General features: G+C 44.4%; 1 protein-coding gene and 1 pseudogene across 1 annotated transcript in view; one reads left to right on the top strand and one right to left on the bottom strand.

Annotated features, from left to right (window-relative positions):
- Positions 1-688: 688 nt before the first annotated feature.
- The window catches only part of LOC136657543 (tyrosine 3-monooxygenase-like), a 29178-nt gene continuing 15864 nt past the window's right edge, over positions 689-14002 (bottom strand). Inside the window, exons 8-13 of the mRNA XM_066634459.1 lie at positions 12210-12345; positions 9308-9377; positions 7579-7635; positions 6499-6594; positions 1321-1454; positions 689-848 (exon numbers count right to left, since the gene is read on the bottom strand). Of these exons, the coding sequence (XP_066490556.1) occupies positions 689-848; positions 1321-1454; positions 6499-6594; positions 7579-7635; positions 9308-9377; positions 12210-12345 (653 nt within the window). The remainder of the gene's footprint in view (positions 849-1320; positions 1455-6498; positions 6595-7578; positions 7636-9307; positions 9378-12209; positions 12346-14002) is intronic.
- Positions 11737-11850, top strand: LOC136657900 (5S ribosomal RNA; annotated as a pseudogene).

Raw genomic sequence — 14002 nt, forward strand, 5'->3', positions numbered from 1 at the left:
AGAAATAGGGCCTTCTCAGTAGTGGCACCAACATTATGGAACTCCCTTCCCCTTAACTTGAGAATGGCTCCCTCCCTCGAGACCTTTCGGCGAGGCCTGAAGATCTTGTTGTTTACACAAGCCTTCTGACTCTATGGCCTTTTTAACATCTTTTATACATCTTTTAGTTTCTTACAGGCGTGATTCCTCCTTGAACTGCTGTTTTATGCTCTTTTTATTCTGACTTTTATCTGATTACTGTTTTTATGGTTTCTCTTAATGTGTTTTTAATGTTTTTATCTGTTAAATTATGTTTTAATCTGTTGTTTTTTGTTTGTTTTTTTTAATATGTTGTACGCCGCCCTGGGTCCCTTTGGGGAGAAGGGCGGGATAAAAATAAAGTTTTATTATTATTATTATTATTATTAATTTCTAGACAAGAACTTCCCGCTTGATGACATCACTTCCGGCTCTGCCATCACAGTGATGTCACTTCCTGTTTGATGATGTCATTTCTGGCTATGACATCACTTCCAGGTTGCTGGCATCACTTCTGGTGGGTCCCAGACAGATTGTCATTCTCAGAAGTGGGTGGCTAAAAAGGGTAAGAACCACTGCTCTAGACCATCAACAGCTACTGTATAAATTCAACATTCAAAATCACTGTCAATGACATTTTTATAATTATTAAGCCTATTTAGTACTGATTTCAAGACAGCTTTTCCAAGGCATGGCAGAGGCTTTTCAGGTCTTCTTTCAAGTGAGTAATGATTTCCTTTACTTTCTGTGGAGAATCGAGGACATCGATGCTGCAGGTGAAGGGATCATAATGAAGAGAAAAAGTCTTCTTCATATGCAGAGCATATTTTCTAGTGAGAGCAAAATAATCAAAAGATGGGTTTTGGTTTTTTCAAAGTGCAAACATTTGGTTGTGATTAAAGACAAGTAATTTCTTTCCCAATGTTATGATGGCACAAAAGAAAATGTTAAAATATGCCTGTATCAGAAGCAGGCACCTTAGGGAGTTAGGGAACGTGCCCTACTCTCCAAGCTTAGAATGGGGATGACCCATCCCAGTGTGGATGCAGCATCTGCTACAGGAGGGATCCCCACAGGGATCCTATTGCTCCCCCCCCTTGCCTTACTCTTTGATGTGTGTCCACATAGGTACAAACAGAGGCATCACAGAGACATGATGGGAAATGGAGGCCTGAGCATGCTTCCATGTTCCTATCCAGCCATTTACAACACGTTTTACTGATGATGTTCTGTAGGCCAAGTCATCTGTGTACGATGTGATGCTACATCTACTGCTTGAATGGGTGACACTGGTTTACTCACTGGAGCTTAAGCTTTGCATCTTCAAGATTTTCTGCTACAAAGTAGATGGGCTGAAAGGTCTGGTCTTGGTAAGGCTGGATCATCATCACTTCTGGGTTGAAGGGCTTATATTCTGGCTTCTTTGAGAGTGCATACTTCAGTAAAGAACAGCAACAATGTTCAGAATTTGTGCGTGATCCAAATATTGCTGTACTTCAACACCTTCTTGATAAGGCCAACCTAGCACTTGTAAAAGAGTGACCTCCTTGGAGGGAGAATGCCCCATCACCAGCCCTAGCACCAATGGGGATCAAAGGAGGTCCACGGACACTAATAAACTTCCCAAGACCACCCCCTGGGAAGATGTCTCACTTGAGGTCTACTGATGTAAGGAGATTGATACACCCTAATAGGTCCTACCCCCAAGCTCCAGAACCTCCAAAATTACCCTTGGGAACCAGCAGAAGAGACAGTATCGAGTCTGATCAGAAGTCCAAACCTGAAGGCCTAGTGCTTATCTAGCACCTCAAGATCTCCCATCCTTGAGCACCACTCAGGGAGAAGAAGCAGGAAACAACACATGCCCTGCATCTGGGCCCTGCTAATGCTCCAGCAAGGGGTAAGACATCATGGATAGCAATAAGGCTACTCAGCTGGTGTCTAGCCGATGCAGGATTCAACCACACATCATGGTGAGCTCCCACTGATGACGTAGCTGGACAGCTCCCCTGCTGTTTGCAATAGAAGCCTTGGTCCCTGTCCTGCTGGACAGCTCCCCAGCCTTCCTGGTAAGACATGATTCTGAGCCATTGCAGCAGCTGCAATGGCGAGAACAGGCCAAAGATACATAGAGCAACACCTTGCATTTTCATGACATTGGGAACTAGAACATAGAAGAAAGTCAAAAATGGAAGAATATCAAAGCTTAGACTTATTTAGCTTGCAAATTTATTTTGGCCAGCAAAAAATGTAAACAACTAACTACATAACACACATGAATGTGTGCAAGACCTAAACAAACAGAAATAAAAGAAACATAAACATATGAACATCATGGAAGACTGGATGAAAGAGGAAGCATATGGATGAAATTTGAAAAGTGGTTATAATTGAAAATGGCTGAAAGAGCAAAGCGATGAAAGTCAAGGTATTGCTGTATTCATGGACTTAGGGAATGATTTGTACCCAAATTGCTGAGTTGAACAGTTGTGGAAAGGCAGCAGGTATCTGGGGCCAGGAAGAAATGGAAATTCAAGGGCTGTCACAATTGTTAAATGAACAGAGAGGGGAGACTTGACCACCATCAAAAATGGTCACATCCCCCACCTTCAATCACATGATCTGCTAGCCTGTAATATTTCCTCCTTGTCTGATGTCTTTCCCACATCCAGGCCCCATCTTGGTACATTTCTAGTGTGGGTTGAATTTCCCCTCTGCTTGGTTTGGAATTGGTTTGGCAAAATGAGCTATCCCCCCCCCAGTTAGATAATAATTTGGTCTTTGTTCCCAGAGCAATAATTCTGAATTTGGAGATCCCATTATGTTCCCCATTTCATCATCAGGAGTATGATAGGATGTGAATCCCAGTTCCTCTTTGATCCCCCACCCCTCTGAGAACTCCTCAACTCTGGCCTGTTGTCCCTTCCCCTTCACCAAAGATACCGGAGTGGCACAGAATTGACACAAGTGCCATAGAGAACTAGTTTTCCCAGACTCCATGACATCCAGGACAGTATGTTTTCAGTGTTCTAGTGCTGGGAAAGGGGGGCGAGACCTTGCACAGAGTTGCTTGCAGCTGCCACTGTCAAACAAGAGAGTTTGGGTGGGAGGGCTGAGGCAGCGACAGCTGGTTGACCACCAGCAGGAATTAATTACCCCCCATCTCCTAATTTGCCCTCATCTCTCTGTATTTTTATGCATGTAAGTTCTCCTACATCTGCCGTAGGACCACAGGAGAAAAAGTGACTTCTGATGCTTTCTGCCTAAATGGTTAACAAACAAAAAAAAAATTAAAATTAAACTCTACCAAATACTGACTTCTCTGTTAGGAGTGCATAGTGTGTAGGGTATACCTTTGAGAATACTTTCTAAATCTAAACCAGATGTATTAGTAATATGTGGCTATATTGTGTTTCAAGGTCTGTGGAAGCAAGTTGAAAGGTTTTTAAATCCCAGGCCCCGGTTTCAGGCAGAATTCTTCATTTTATGATGTGGAAAGTTATTCTTCGAACAGGTCAGATGACCTGATTTAGCCTGTCGCAGTTAAGGGAGCCTTGTTTTTCTGCCAGTGAGGCATGCAAACATGTTGAAGTCTGCCAACAGTGAAGTATGGGCCATTACATTTTACTGTACGTAGGCTAGACTCCAGCCTGGGTGTTAACATAGAATTCATTTTACATAACGCAGAACAGCTGGCGGTACAGTGCAATTACAGTGTAAAACTAAAGTATCTGCGGTGCATTTCTATAGTCCAGAAAGCATAAAGGTTGGCCAGCAGGCAAACCCTTCTGTACTAGTCACTGTGGATTCAGATGTTGTTGATTGGATCTCCCATTCTGCGAGACAAAGAAGTTGCTGAAATAGTGGTGGTGGTTTATTCTAATACTTGTGAGAGCCAGTGTGCTATAGTGGCCAGCCAAATCCTTACTCAGCCATGAAGCTTAGGCTACTTACTTTGACTACTAATAATATAAGAACAGCCTTTGTGGATCAGGCCAAGAGCCCATTTAGTCCAGCTCCCTGTATCTCACAGTTGGTCCATCAGATGCCTCTGGGAGCCCACAAGACAACAAGACACCTATATCCTGTTGGCACTTTCTTGCACCTGGCATTCAGAAATAGGCTACCTCTAAAACCTACACACAGTCTTCAAGACTTGTAGCAAGTGATGGATTTTTCCTCCATAAATTCATCAAATGCCCCTTTAAAGGCCTCTGGGCCTTCAGGTGCCATCACAACATCCTGTGGCAAGGAGTTCCACAAATTAATTATGCACTGGGTAAAGAAATCTTTCCTTTTCTCTGTTCTAACTCTCCTGCCAGTCAATTTTAGTGGATGTCCCCTGGTTCTGGTGTTGTGCAAGGGGCGGGGGGAAACAACTTTCCTCTGTACACTCTTTCCATCCAATGCATAATTGTATATGTCCCAGTCATGTCCTAACCAGGTGCCTTCTATCTAGTCTGAAGAGTCCCAAGTACTAAACCTTCTGAACTAGTTATGGTGGATTCAAGCAAGCCTGTTTCAAGCCTACATTGTCCATTCAGACATGTTCACTTTGGGCCAGTTACTCCTACTCAGTCTTAAATACTTTACTGTTCATTTATTGACAATACGTAGAGGTGTTTCTTTTCCATGAGTAAGATAGGATTACAGTCTAAGGGCCCACTCCTATCCAACTTTCCCATGCTGATGGAGCCGTGCCAATGGGACGTGTGCTGCATCCTATGGTGAGGGAGCAGAGGCCTCCACAAACTAAGTGAACATTTGCTCCCTTACCTCAGGGTGCCAGAAGGTTGTACAGGATTGAGCCCGAAGTCTTAATGAACACAGTGGACTTACTTCTGCATAAAGTAAATAATACCATTTTCAAACACCTCTAATTTCATCCATATCACATGGGGGGGGGGGGGGCTGGTGATTCACCACAACTGAAAGAACCAAATGCTTTCCATTGTAAGATAACCCACTCAGCAATTTTGTGGGACACACCACAGCGTACTACCAAGGGGAGAACCGGTGCGCTGAAGAATACATTTTTCAAGCAAGCAAGCAAAGTCATGCACTACAGGGAAAGCTGTCTGCATGGTTGAGGGGTGGCACAGTAATGTAGGGGGATCTGGGGACCTGATGAAAAAGTTACGTGACCCCTGAATGCTGTCTTCTTGCCTCCGTTGTGCTCTGGGCTGTGCTCCACAGCAATTGTGCAGGCACCCAACACGCAAAGAGTCACTCCCTGGGTTCCCCTCCTAGTTTTCTCTACTGCCATCATCTGAAGGGGGTGGGTGCAGAGGTGGTCTCTGGGATAAGAACATAAGAACAGCCTCACTGGATCAGGCCATAGGCCCATCTAGTCCAGCTTCCTGTATCTCACAGCGGCCCACCAAATGCCCCAGGGAGCACACCAGATAACAAGAGACCTCATCCTGGTGCCCTCCCCTGCATCTGGCATTCTGACATAACCCATTTCTAAAATCAGGAGGTGGCGCATACACATCATGGCTTGTACCCCGTAATGGATTTTTCCTCCAGAAACTTGTCCAATCCCCTTTTAAAGGCGTCTAGGGTAGACGCCAGCACCACATCCTGTGGCAAGGAGTTCCACAGACCAACCACACGCTGAGTAAAGAAATATTTTCTTTTGTCTGTCCTAACCCGCCCAACACTCAATTTTAGTGGATGTCCCCTGGTTCTGGTATTATGTGAGAGTGTAAAGAGCATCTCCCTATCCACTCTGTCCATCCCCTGCATAATTTTGTATGTCTCAATCATGTCCCCCCTCAGGCGTCTCTTTTCTAGGCTGAAGAGGCCCAAACGCCGTAGCCTTTCCTCATAAGGAAGGTGCCCCAGCCCCGTAATCATCTTAGTGGCTCTCTTTTGCACCTGAGTGGCTGAGTGGATGAGTGGCTGTGGGGCCTTCTGAGGGATCTAACCCTCAGGATCCACCAAAGGATGCTGATTCCTGACAATGGCCCTGGACACATGAGGGGATCTGATTGGCATGTCAGCCACAGGATATGACACAAGTGGAGGTGTGTTCAACATTCAGCGGACTCCAGTGGTATATCTGTAATAAAGCCCCTCCCAATTCATTGCTAGGATTTTCCTTACTCATAAAAGTACAGCCTGGTTTAATACCCCCCTCCCCGTTCAATATTAGGAACTAGGGATATAATTTTTGATGCACGTAAACATTCATACCACTTTACCTCTGGCCAGATTGTACCGATTCACAATGAAAAACAACTAGCAATGTTTTCAGTATCCTGAACCATTATTTCATTACAGCTGATAAATAACTTTGCATCTTCACCATTACTTGGAAACACGATGAGCAGTTTCAATGAACTACATGCATATAGGATGCAATGCTGTCCTCTAGTGATTACAGCCAGTAAGTTTATCTAATGTGATCGTAAGTCTGCCCACACCTCTGATTAAATCTTATCAGAAATCAGATTATAACAAGTGCTTTTTACTTACCATCAGCTCACCATAGGAGGATAGAAGACCTGCTCCATAGGCTTTGATTGATCCATTTTGTTTGCAAAGACCGAACTCAACAGAAAACCAATAGAGCTGGTAAACACACAGAAGAATGGACCAGATGGTGAAAACTACCATGGAGAAATCATACCCTGAACCTACTAGGATGCCCTCATGGTGTGTGGTCACCATGTGCCTGAAGAGTATACACTACACACACCACATGCATTCAGATGCTGCAAGTGGAGGGGAGATATATAATTCTTTGTTCCATATAATTCAGTGGGAACCTCTGAGAACTAAAAGACAAGGAAGGCAGCACAGGTGCAACCTATTCTTCCCACCAGTCAATTGACTTCCTCCTTTGGAAGAACAATACTGACAAGTAGAAGAGGAATGATCATAAGAAGCTGGTTACTGCTACCTGCTCCATGAGTGAACCATGATGGATTCCTGAGACCTGTGCTCCATGGGATGTTCCCTATGCGCCACTGGGGAGTCCCCCAGGTCCATGCACAATCGGGGAGTTCCAGTGTCCAGCCTTGCCTGAGGGCCCAGAAGATGTAACCTTGGCTGATCAACCAATTCCAATCTGTCATGATTTACCCTTTCATCCTCTAGACCCACTTTAGATTCTATTTCTTGGTTACACTCAGCTGTGATGGCATTTGTAAATACCACACAAAATGACAGACAATAGCTTTCATAACCATGGTGTGTGTGTGTGTGTGTGTGTGTGTGTGTGTGTGTGCGCGTGTGTGTGCGTGCGCGCGTGCCCTGAGTCACTCATTTCCATTAGAAAAACACTAAGGGCCAAATCCTGTCCAACTTTCCAATACCAATGCAGCCACAATGCAACTCTGAATTAAGGGAACAAATGCTCCCTTACCTTGAGGAGGCCTCAGTGATTGCCCCTCCACCACAGGATGCAGCACATGTCCCATTGGCACAGCTGCATCAGTGCTGGAAAGTTGGATAGGATTGGGCCCTAAGTTGTTTCTATGGGGCAATCTAAAAATTTCATGTTTTGAACTTTTGATACTGTAACTTCACTATGAAAATGCAATGTATACTCACCGTTGACAGCTTTTCTAAATCTGCATCAGATGCTCCGAGAGAAGCCAGTCCTATATCCTAAAGCAAGTGCAGGATAATGTGATGTTGAGAAGGTGGAAGTGAGTCACAAGAAGTCAATCCTTGGATCAGGCCAAGGGTCCATCTAGTCTGGCACTCTGTTTCCAACAGTGGTCAACCAAGTGCTTCTGGGAATCTCACGGACAAGATATGTTAGCAACACCCATTCATTTCCATATTTTCCACAGTGTTGTCTGTGAAAACATTCACAGCTATACCCCTCATGACAGCACACAAACGCACCAAAACAAGCAGTGCTGTATGCTGTGCTATGGTGAGGGGGTGTCAAACAAATCAACCAAGGAAAATTTTTTTCCTTTACCCTTCCATAAGTCCCTTGACTTATGGGTCTCCTTGGACCTGTGCCAGCTAAATAGCAAGTCCAAGGAGACAAAAGGGGTTTGTGTAGGGAGGCTCTGGAGGGGACAGCATCTGAGTACACTTTGCTTGCAGCGGGATGCACCGCATCCCACCACTGACAAGCTTCCCGCCCTCCCGTGGTGCGCCCAGGAATGCCCTCCCCAACTCATGAAATGCCACCCGTGCCAACACACCAGGATTGCCAGAGCCTCTCCTGACTGCTGCCATGTATGCTTGCCACCTATGCTGGCAGCCTGGAAGCATGTGGCAACACAGTCCAATGTAATGGCATTTCTGATGCCATAAAACATGTTCTAATGCCGGAATGCTAGTTCCTACCCATAGAATTGGGCTGCTAATTTGATTTTAATTTATATGCCATTTCCCCACAAACTGTTGTGGTCAGAGTGGTTTGCAATGTGCAAAGATACAAGCAAACAAAAACACTTGCACACCCAGGAACAACTTGTTCAGAACATATCCAATACCCCCCCCCCCTGAAAATCAGGCTAACTGTACTATATCGTAATCTCAGGATAACAAAAATAAGTTAAAAAGCAAGGACATTTGACAATATGCGTAAGCAGCAATAACAATACAATCAAGAACACATTAAAATAGAAATAAAATGTATAGGCCTTTTATGGAAATATATAACAATGAAGGCAAGTTCCTGTGCTTAATGATGAACATCTGTCATCATTCTGTATGTTTTTCCAGCCTAATTTATTATATCATGTAAATTGATAGTAAAATCAAATCAAACTTCTATACAGAATCAATACTTCATATTTGGAATATTGTTTAGCCAAGAAAATTGGATGTTAGGAAATATAGCACATAATTGCTAATATGAAATCTATTTTGCTGGTCCACACCCAGGTGATTTGAACAACATCTGGCAACGGCAAGGCAGAGCTGGGAACCATATTGCTCATCCTTCAAGTCCTTCAAAACAATTGTGAGCCTAACACAGAACAGCATTTGACCTGTTATTCACCCATGATGAAACCTATCTGCAGTGGCCCACGTTGGGGGGAGGGGGGCTTCTGCATTTGTTGACTGGTAGGGAACATAAGAAGAGCTTTGCTAGGTCAAAGGACCATAAGATGTTTGCTTATACTGAGTCAAACCATTGAACCGTCTAGCTCTGTACTGGTGACATGGCCTGAGTGTCCATGCTCTCCTGTGTGTTCTACCTAGGAAAAGCTTCTAACCTGCACCTGAATTTTGCTTTGGATGGGTGAAATTTGGGAGCAGGTCTAGCTCTTTCCTATTCAACACACATGATTTAGAGGAAGAGGGGTGTTACCTGCGAGAATTGTGCAAATTCCTTGTTGGCTAGCATGGGAACATGGCCGAGCAGTTCATGACAGCAATCACTGTTAAAACAAAAACACAACAACCTGTTAGTGCCATGTTGCAACTCAAAGAAGATACATACATGTATTTACAGTTCACGGTACGGCAAGTGGCAAAGTAGCTGTGGCTTCTCTTGATTATTCCTTTTCAATTCTTCTTGTTTGCTTCCTTTCTCTACCTGCTTCTGTCCAGCGTCATGGACTAAAGAAGATTGGGAAGCACTGGCCAAACCAGATGATACACCTTTCATGTGATTGGAGCCTGCATGCTTGATTTTCCTAAAATAGATAGCACTGACAAGAGATTCCATGGGATTAGGACCACGGTGCATGGCTTTTTAACCTTTTGGGTAGGAGGTCTGGTCTAGAGGGTAGAGCTGCAGTTAAGCCTGAAGATAACATCTGAAGGTCACCAGTTTGAGATCACTGGAAGCTTTGGTGAGCAGCGAGACCTTGAGAAGTGACTAACAGGCTGAGCTGAGTTTATTCCAGATGCCCTTCGGTGAGAGAGAAGGAGCAGTTTGCCAATCAGCATGGGAGGCAACTGCAGCCAGAAGTGATACCAGACTGTGGAAGATCCATCTGGAATGTTGTTTATTCTTGAAAGATTAAAACTTCTTCGGTATTGTAAAAAACCCCTCAGGGGTTTAGAGAAAGCCTGCCTATGTGAACCACCTTGGATTAAAATCAAAGGAGTAATCCAATAACCAAGAGAGATGGTATATAAATATCAGTTATTATAATATTATTATTTTGCCCACCATCAGTACTAATTTGGATTGGATCACCCTTTAGTTGGCAGCTTTTCTTCTGATCAGATAGCACTCTAAAGGAGCCAAGAGTTAAAGCCCTATCCCCCTGCTATAGCCACAATTCAGATCACCCCCACATGCTGTTTACACTAGAAAAAACATGTGAGCAAACTCCCTAGTGTGTTACAGGCATCTGTTCTAGTTTGGTCCTCAAACCACACTGGCATAAAGAGCAAGCAAGTTCTTCACTCGGTATTTTAAATCTAGGTGTAAATTATGGTAGTAGTTTGTACCAGACTGTGATGCCAAGTCAGTGTTTGTGTAACTCACAAACTGCGAGTTGTTCTCTAGGCAATGCGTGTTGATATCCTATTATATTTACAGTATCACCCTGAACACATTTGCTATTAAACATGTTTAGAATTATGGACCCGCTTGTTGTTTCTAAAGCCATAACTTGGACACAAGTCTTATCAAAATCATTAGAACTTATACTGATGTCATGCAATTAGGATTCAGGATAAGTGGGGTACCTGCACAAAGAGCAGCATGTGCCCTATGCAGTGAGTTCCATGCTGAGCAGGGCAGGGCAGGGGCAGGGGAGGAAGGGGAGGGTGGGGCAAAACAGAGTATGGTGAGGGCAGCAATGGGGCCGGGGGTGAGCAGATCAGGCCCTGGAGGAGGGTGGAAGCAGCAGGGCCAGCGTGCACTGCATCCTATCCCCGTTCCTGGGCCCAATCCACCAACATGGGGCAATGAGAACTTGTGCCAGTAATTAAACTAGTGCAGCTCCAAGTTGCCCAATTGTGGTTACTGAGTCTTACCCTCGGGGAAACCTCCTCACCTGCTAAATTCTCCTGCGGGGTGCAGCACAAGCGATGCTGGCAGTGCACATCAGTGCATCGGAATTTGCTCTTGACTGGGCTTTAACAGTTGTTGAAAGATACTTCCCTTAACTGTGTTTTTACTGTTGGGCGTGAAAGCTCAATCCACAACAGTGACCTCTGTTGCCACAAGGTGGATGCCTGCATTTCACACCTTCCTGTTCAGTGTGCTAGCACTTTATGACATTCCAGAAGTATATACAAGACTGTATTTTACTGTATTCTTGAGTGGGAGTGCTGTTCGTTATGAAACCAATGGTAGATCACACTGAAATGTTGATTGCAATACTGATTGTGAAGAATGTGACAGCAATGTTGGTCACAATGAAATGCAGTGTTGACAAAAACATTGAGGCTCAAATTGTATGTGAATTACATGTAGTTTTCATCTTCTGTTTTGTTTTGTTTTTTAATATAATGCTTCTGTCCAAGTTGCATTCTCCAATGGTAAAACTGACAGCTATGGTATCTGCTTTTCCCTCCTTAGAGCTAAAACAGCTGTGGGGTACAATTTGGACATGGAAAACCAATAGAGAAGAAAAGGTTATGCTATTCAGATTCCCTACCCAGGTCACTTATTGGCGATGGCAACCTCTATCTTTTTAGATAAATGCTAGAAAAGCATGTGAAAAGCTACACATGATGTACCTCATGCATAGTTTGGATCTCAGACCAATTTAGACAACTTTGTTTAACAAGAATAAAATGGAATTTGGCAATTCTGTGCTGATGTTGGATTTTGATGCCAACTGTTACCCTGCACATGCCCAGTCTCGTCTGATCTTGGAAGCTAAGCAGGGTCAGGCCTGGTTAGTACTTGGATGGGAGACCGCCTGGGAATACCGGGTGCTGTAGGCTTATACCATAGTCTTTCAAGACTGAAGGCTGCCAACCATCTGAAAATCAAAGCAACATGTAATAAAATAGTGATGAATAATAGAGATCAGTGCGTGGCCAGAGGAGGGTGTGTTGCATGTGAACTCATCACAAATGATTGATGCTGACTGTTCAGCTCAAAATGAAAGTTTAAAGTTGTGCCAGCCCTAGTGACCCTCTTGAAGACTTCCTATATCCATTTACTGCTCTGCTCCCAGCTACTTTTTGAGAAATTTGCTCCAAATTTCCCAGTCGTTGGCAAAACTGAAATACTGTGCTGCTATTACATGAGGCACTTAACTGCCTCAGAACTGTAACATTATCACCCCACTCCTACTCACGGTTCTGGGGAATGCATTGGGGAAGATGAGTGCCTTATGTACTGTGTACTCCAAAAGACACGAAAGGCCAGACCAGCAAGGAAATCCCGAGCAGACAGAAGCCCCGAAGCCGGCCTCAGCTGAAAGCCAGTTCTTTCTGCAAGAAAAATCAACAGAGCAGTAAAACTGGGAAAATATTAGGGATGACACTATGCCAGTCAAGCCTCCTTAAATGGTTCCCCAGATTCATCTTGACATTGTCCTTGTGCAGGCACATAATAAGCATATCCACAGTCAATACAATCATTATAAAAGCTAAGAAAGCAAATTGGTTGAAGGCAGGATCCAGAAATGTCTTCATATGGATGGAAGGCATTCTTCTTGCACATGAGGGTATCCCTACTTGCCAGTTCTTCCCAGTTGCAGGCCCCCAGACTTCCATCCTCCCACTTGCCACTCTCTTCCTCACATTCCCTGAATTGGAAAAGAAAGAGGAAGGCAGAGCTAGAGTATCTCTAGGACAGTGATTTTCAACCTTTTTCAACTCATGGCACAATGGCAAGGAACTAAAATGGTCACACCATCGTTTTTTTTGACAAGGCACACGGTGCTGCTAATGGGGGGGCTCAAATCCTCAGTGGCTCTCCTAATAAATGATCCTCTTCCAAATTCCTGTGGCACACCTGGGGACCATTCGCAGCACACCAATGTGCCATGGCACAGTGGTTGAAAACAGTTGCTCTAGGACAGGGGTGTCCAAAGTTTTTGGCAGGAGGGCCACATCATCTCTCTGGCACTGTTTAGAAAAAATAAATAATTTACATTTAAAATTTGAATAAATTTACATACGTTTACATAAATGACTGTATTAAAGATGAATGATTCAAGTTCTTGAAATAGTTCTGTAAAAGGCCTTGCACAAAGCAAGACTGGCCTTTCCTTTGCTGCCGCTACTGCATCACAGAGTGAAACAGCAAGCAGTGGAGGAAGCCCTCATCCTACAGCTCATGCGAGAGGTCAAACAGTCACCCTCATGCTGAGAGCAGATGCATCGGGCTCCAACAAATCTCCAGAGGGCCAGAGGCTCATTGGAGACTGGGGGCTTCCTGAGGGCCACATTGAGAGGCCTCGAGGGCCACAAGTGGCCCCAGGGCAGGAGTTTGGGCACCCCTGCTCTAGGACATCATATGCTAGTCTACCCAGCAGGCTAAGAACAGGTAATTTCCCTTCTCTCTCTCTTTCCAACCCCTCCTAACCACTTTTCCTCCTGTCTAAAAACTTCCAGTCCCTAGCACCTGTTTTAAACTGCCCTGTAATCCTCTCCTTCCCTTATCCCAAAGTGATCATCCCAAAGTGGAAGAAACTTAACCCAACCAGCAACCTGATTCCCTCTTCCTCCCCACCTTTCAGTTTAACCCATGCATGTCCAAGCAGACATATTTTCAATTAAAACCATTTTCAGTTAGCCTAGCTGGAGGCACTTTAGATCATTTGCTCTACTATCCAGTCAACCATCCCAAAACAGCCATTCACTTCATCCTGGTCTCCCTCTGGCTCTTGAATGTAAATTCCCCCAATTTAGTCTCCATTCTGGGCTGGGCAATCCAAGACTTGAGGTTGCGTATTTGCTTGTGCAGTAGTAGATGAGAGGGAGAACAGCGTTGGCAACATGGCTCATTCACTGAGCCACAACACGTCACTGAGGTATGTATAATAAAATCAGTCTGTTGTAACCAGTGAGGAGATCTTAGAAACACTGGAAACTTAGAAACACTTAGAAACTCCCAGGCACCGCCACAGCTTTTCCCATATTC

Source organism: Tiliqua scincoides, chromosome 7, assembly GCF_035046505.1.
Source record: "Tiliqua scincoides isolate rTilSci1 chromosome 7, rTilSci1.hap2, whole genome shotgun sequence".
Taxonomy (NCBI): domain Eukaryota; kingdom Metazoa; phylum Chordata; class Lepidosauria; order Squamata; family Scincidae; genus Tiliqua; species Tiliqua scincoides.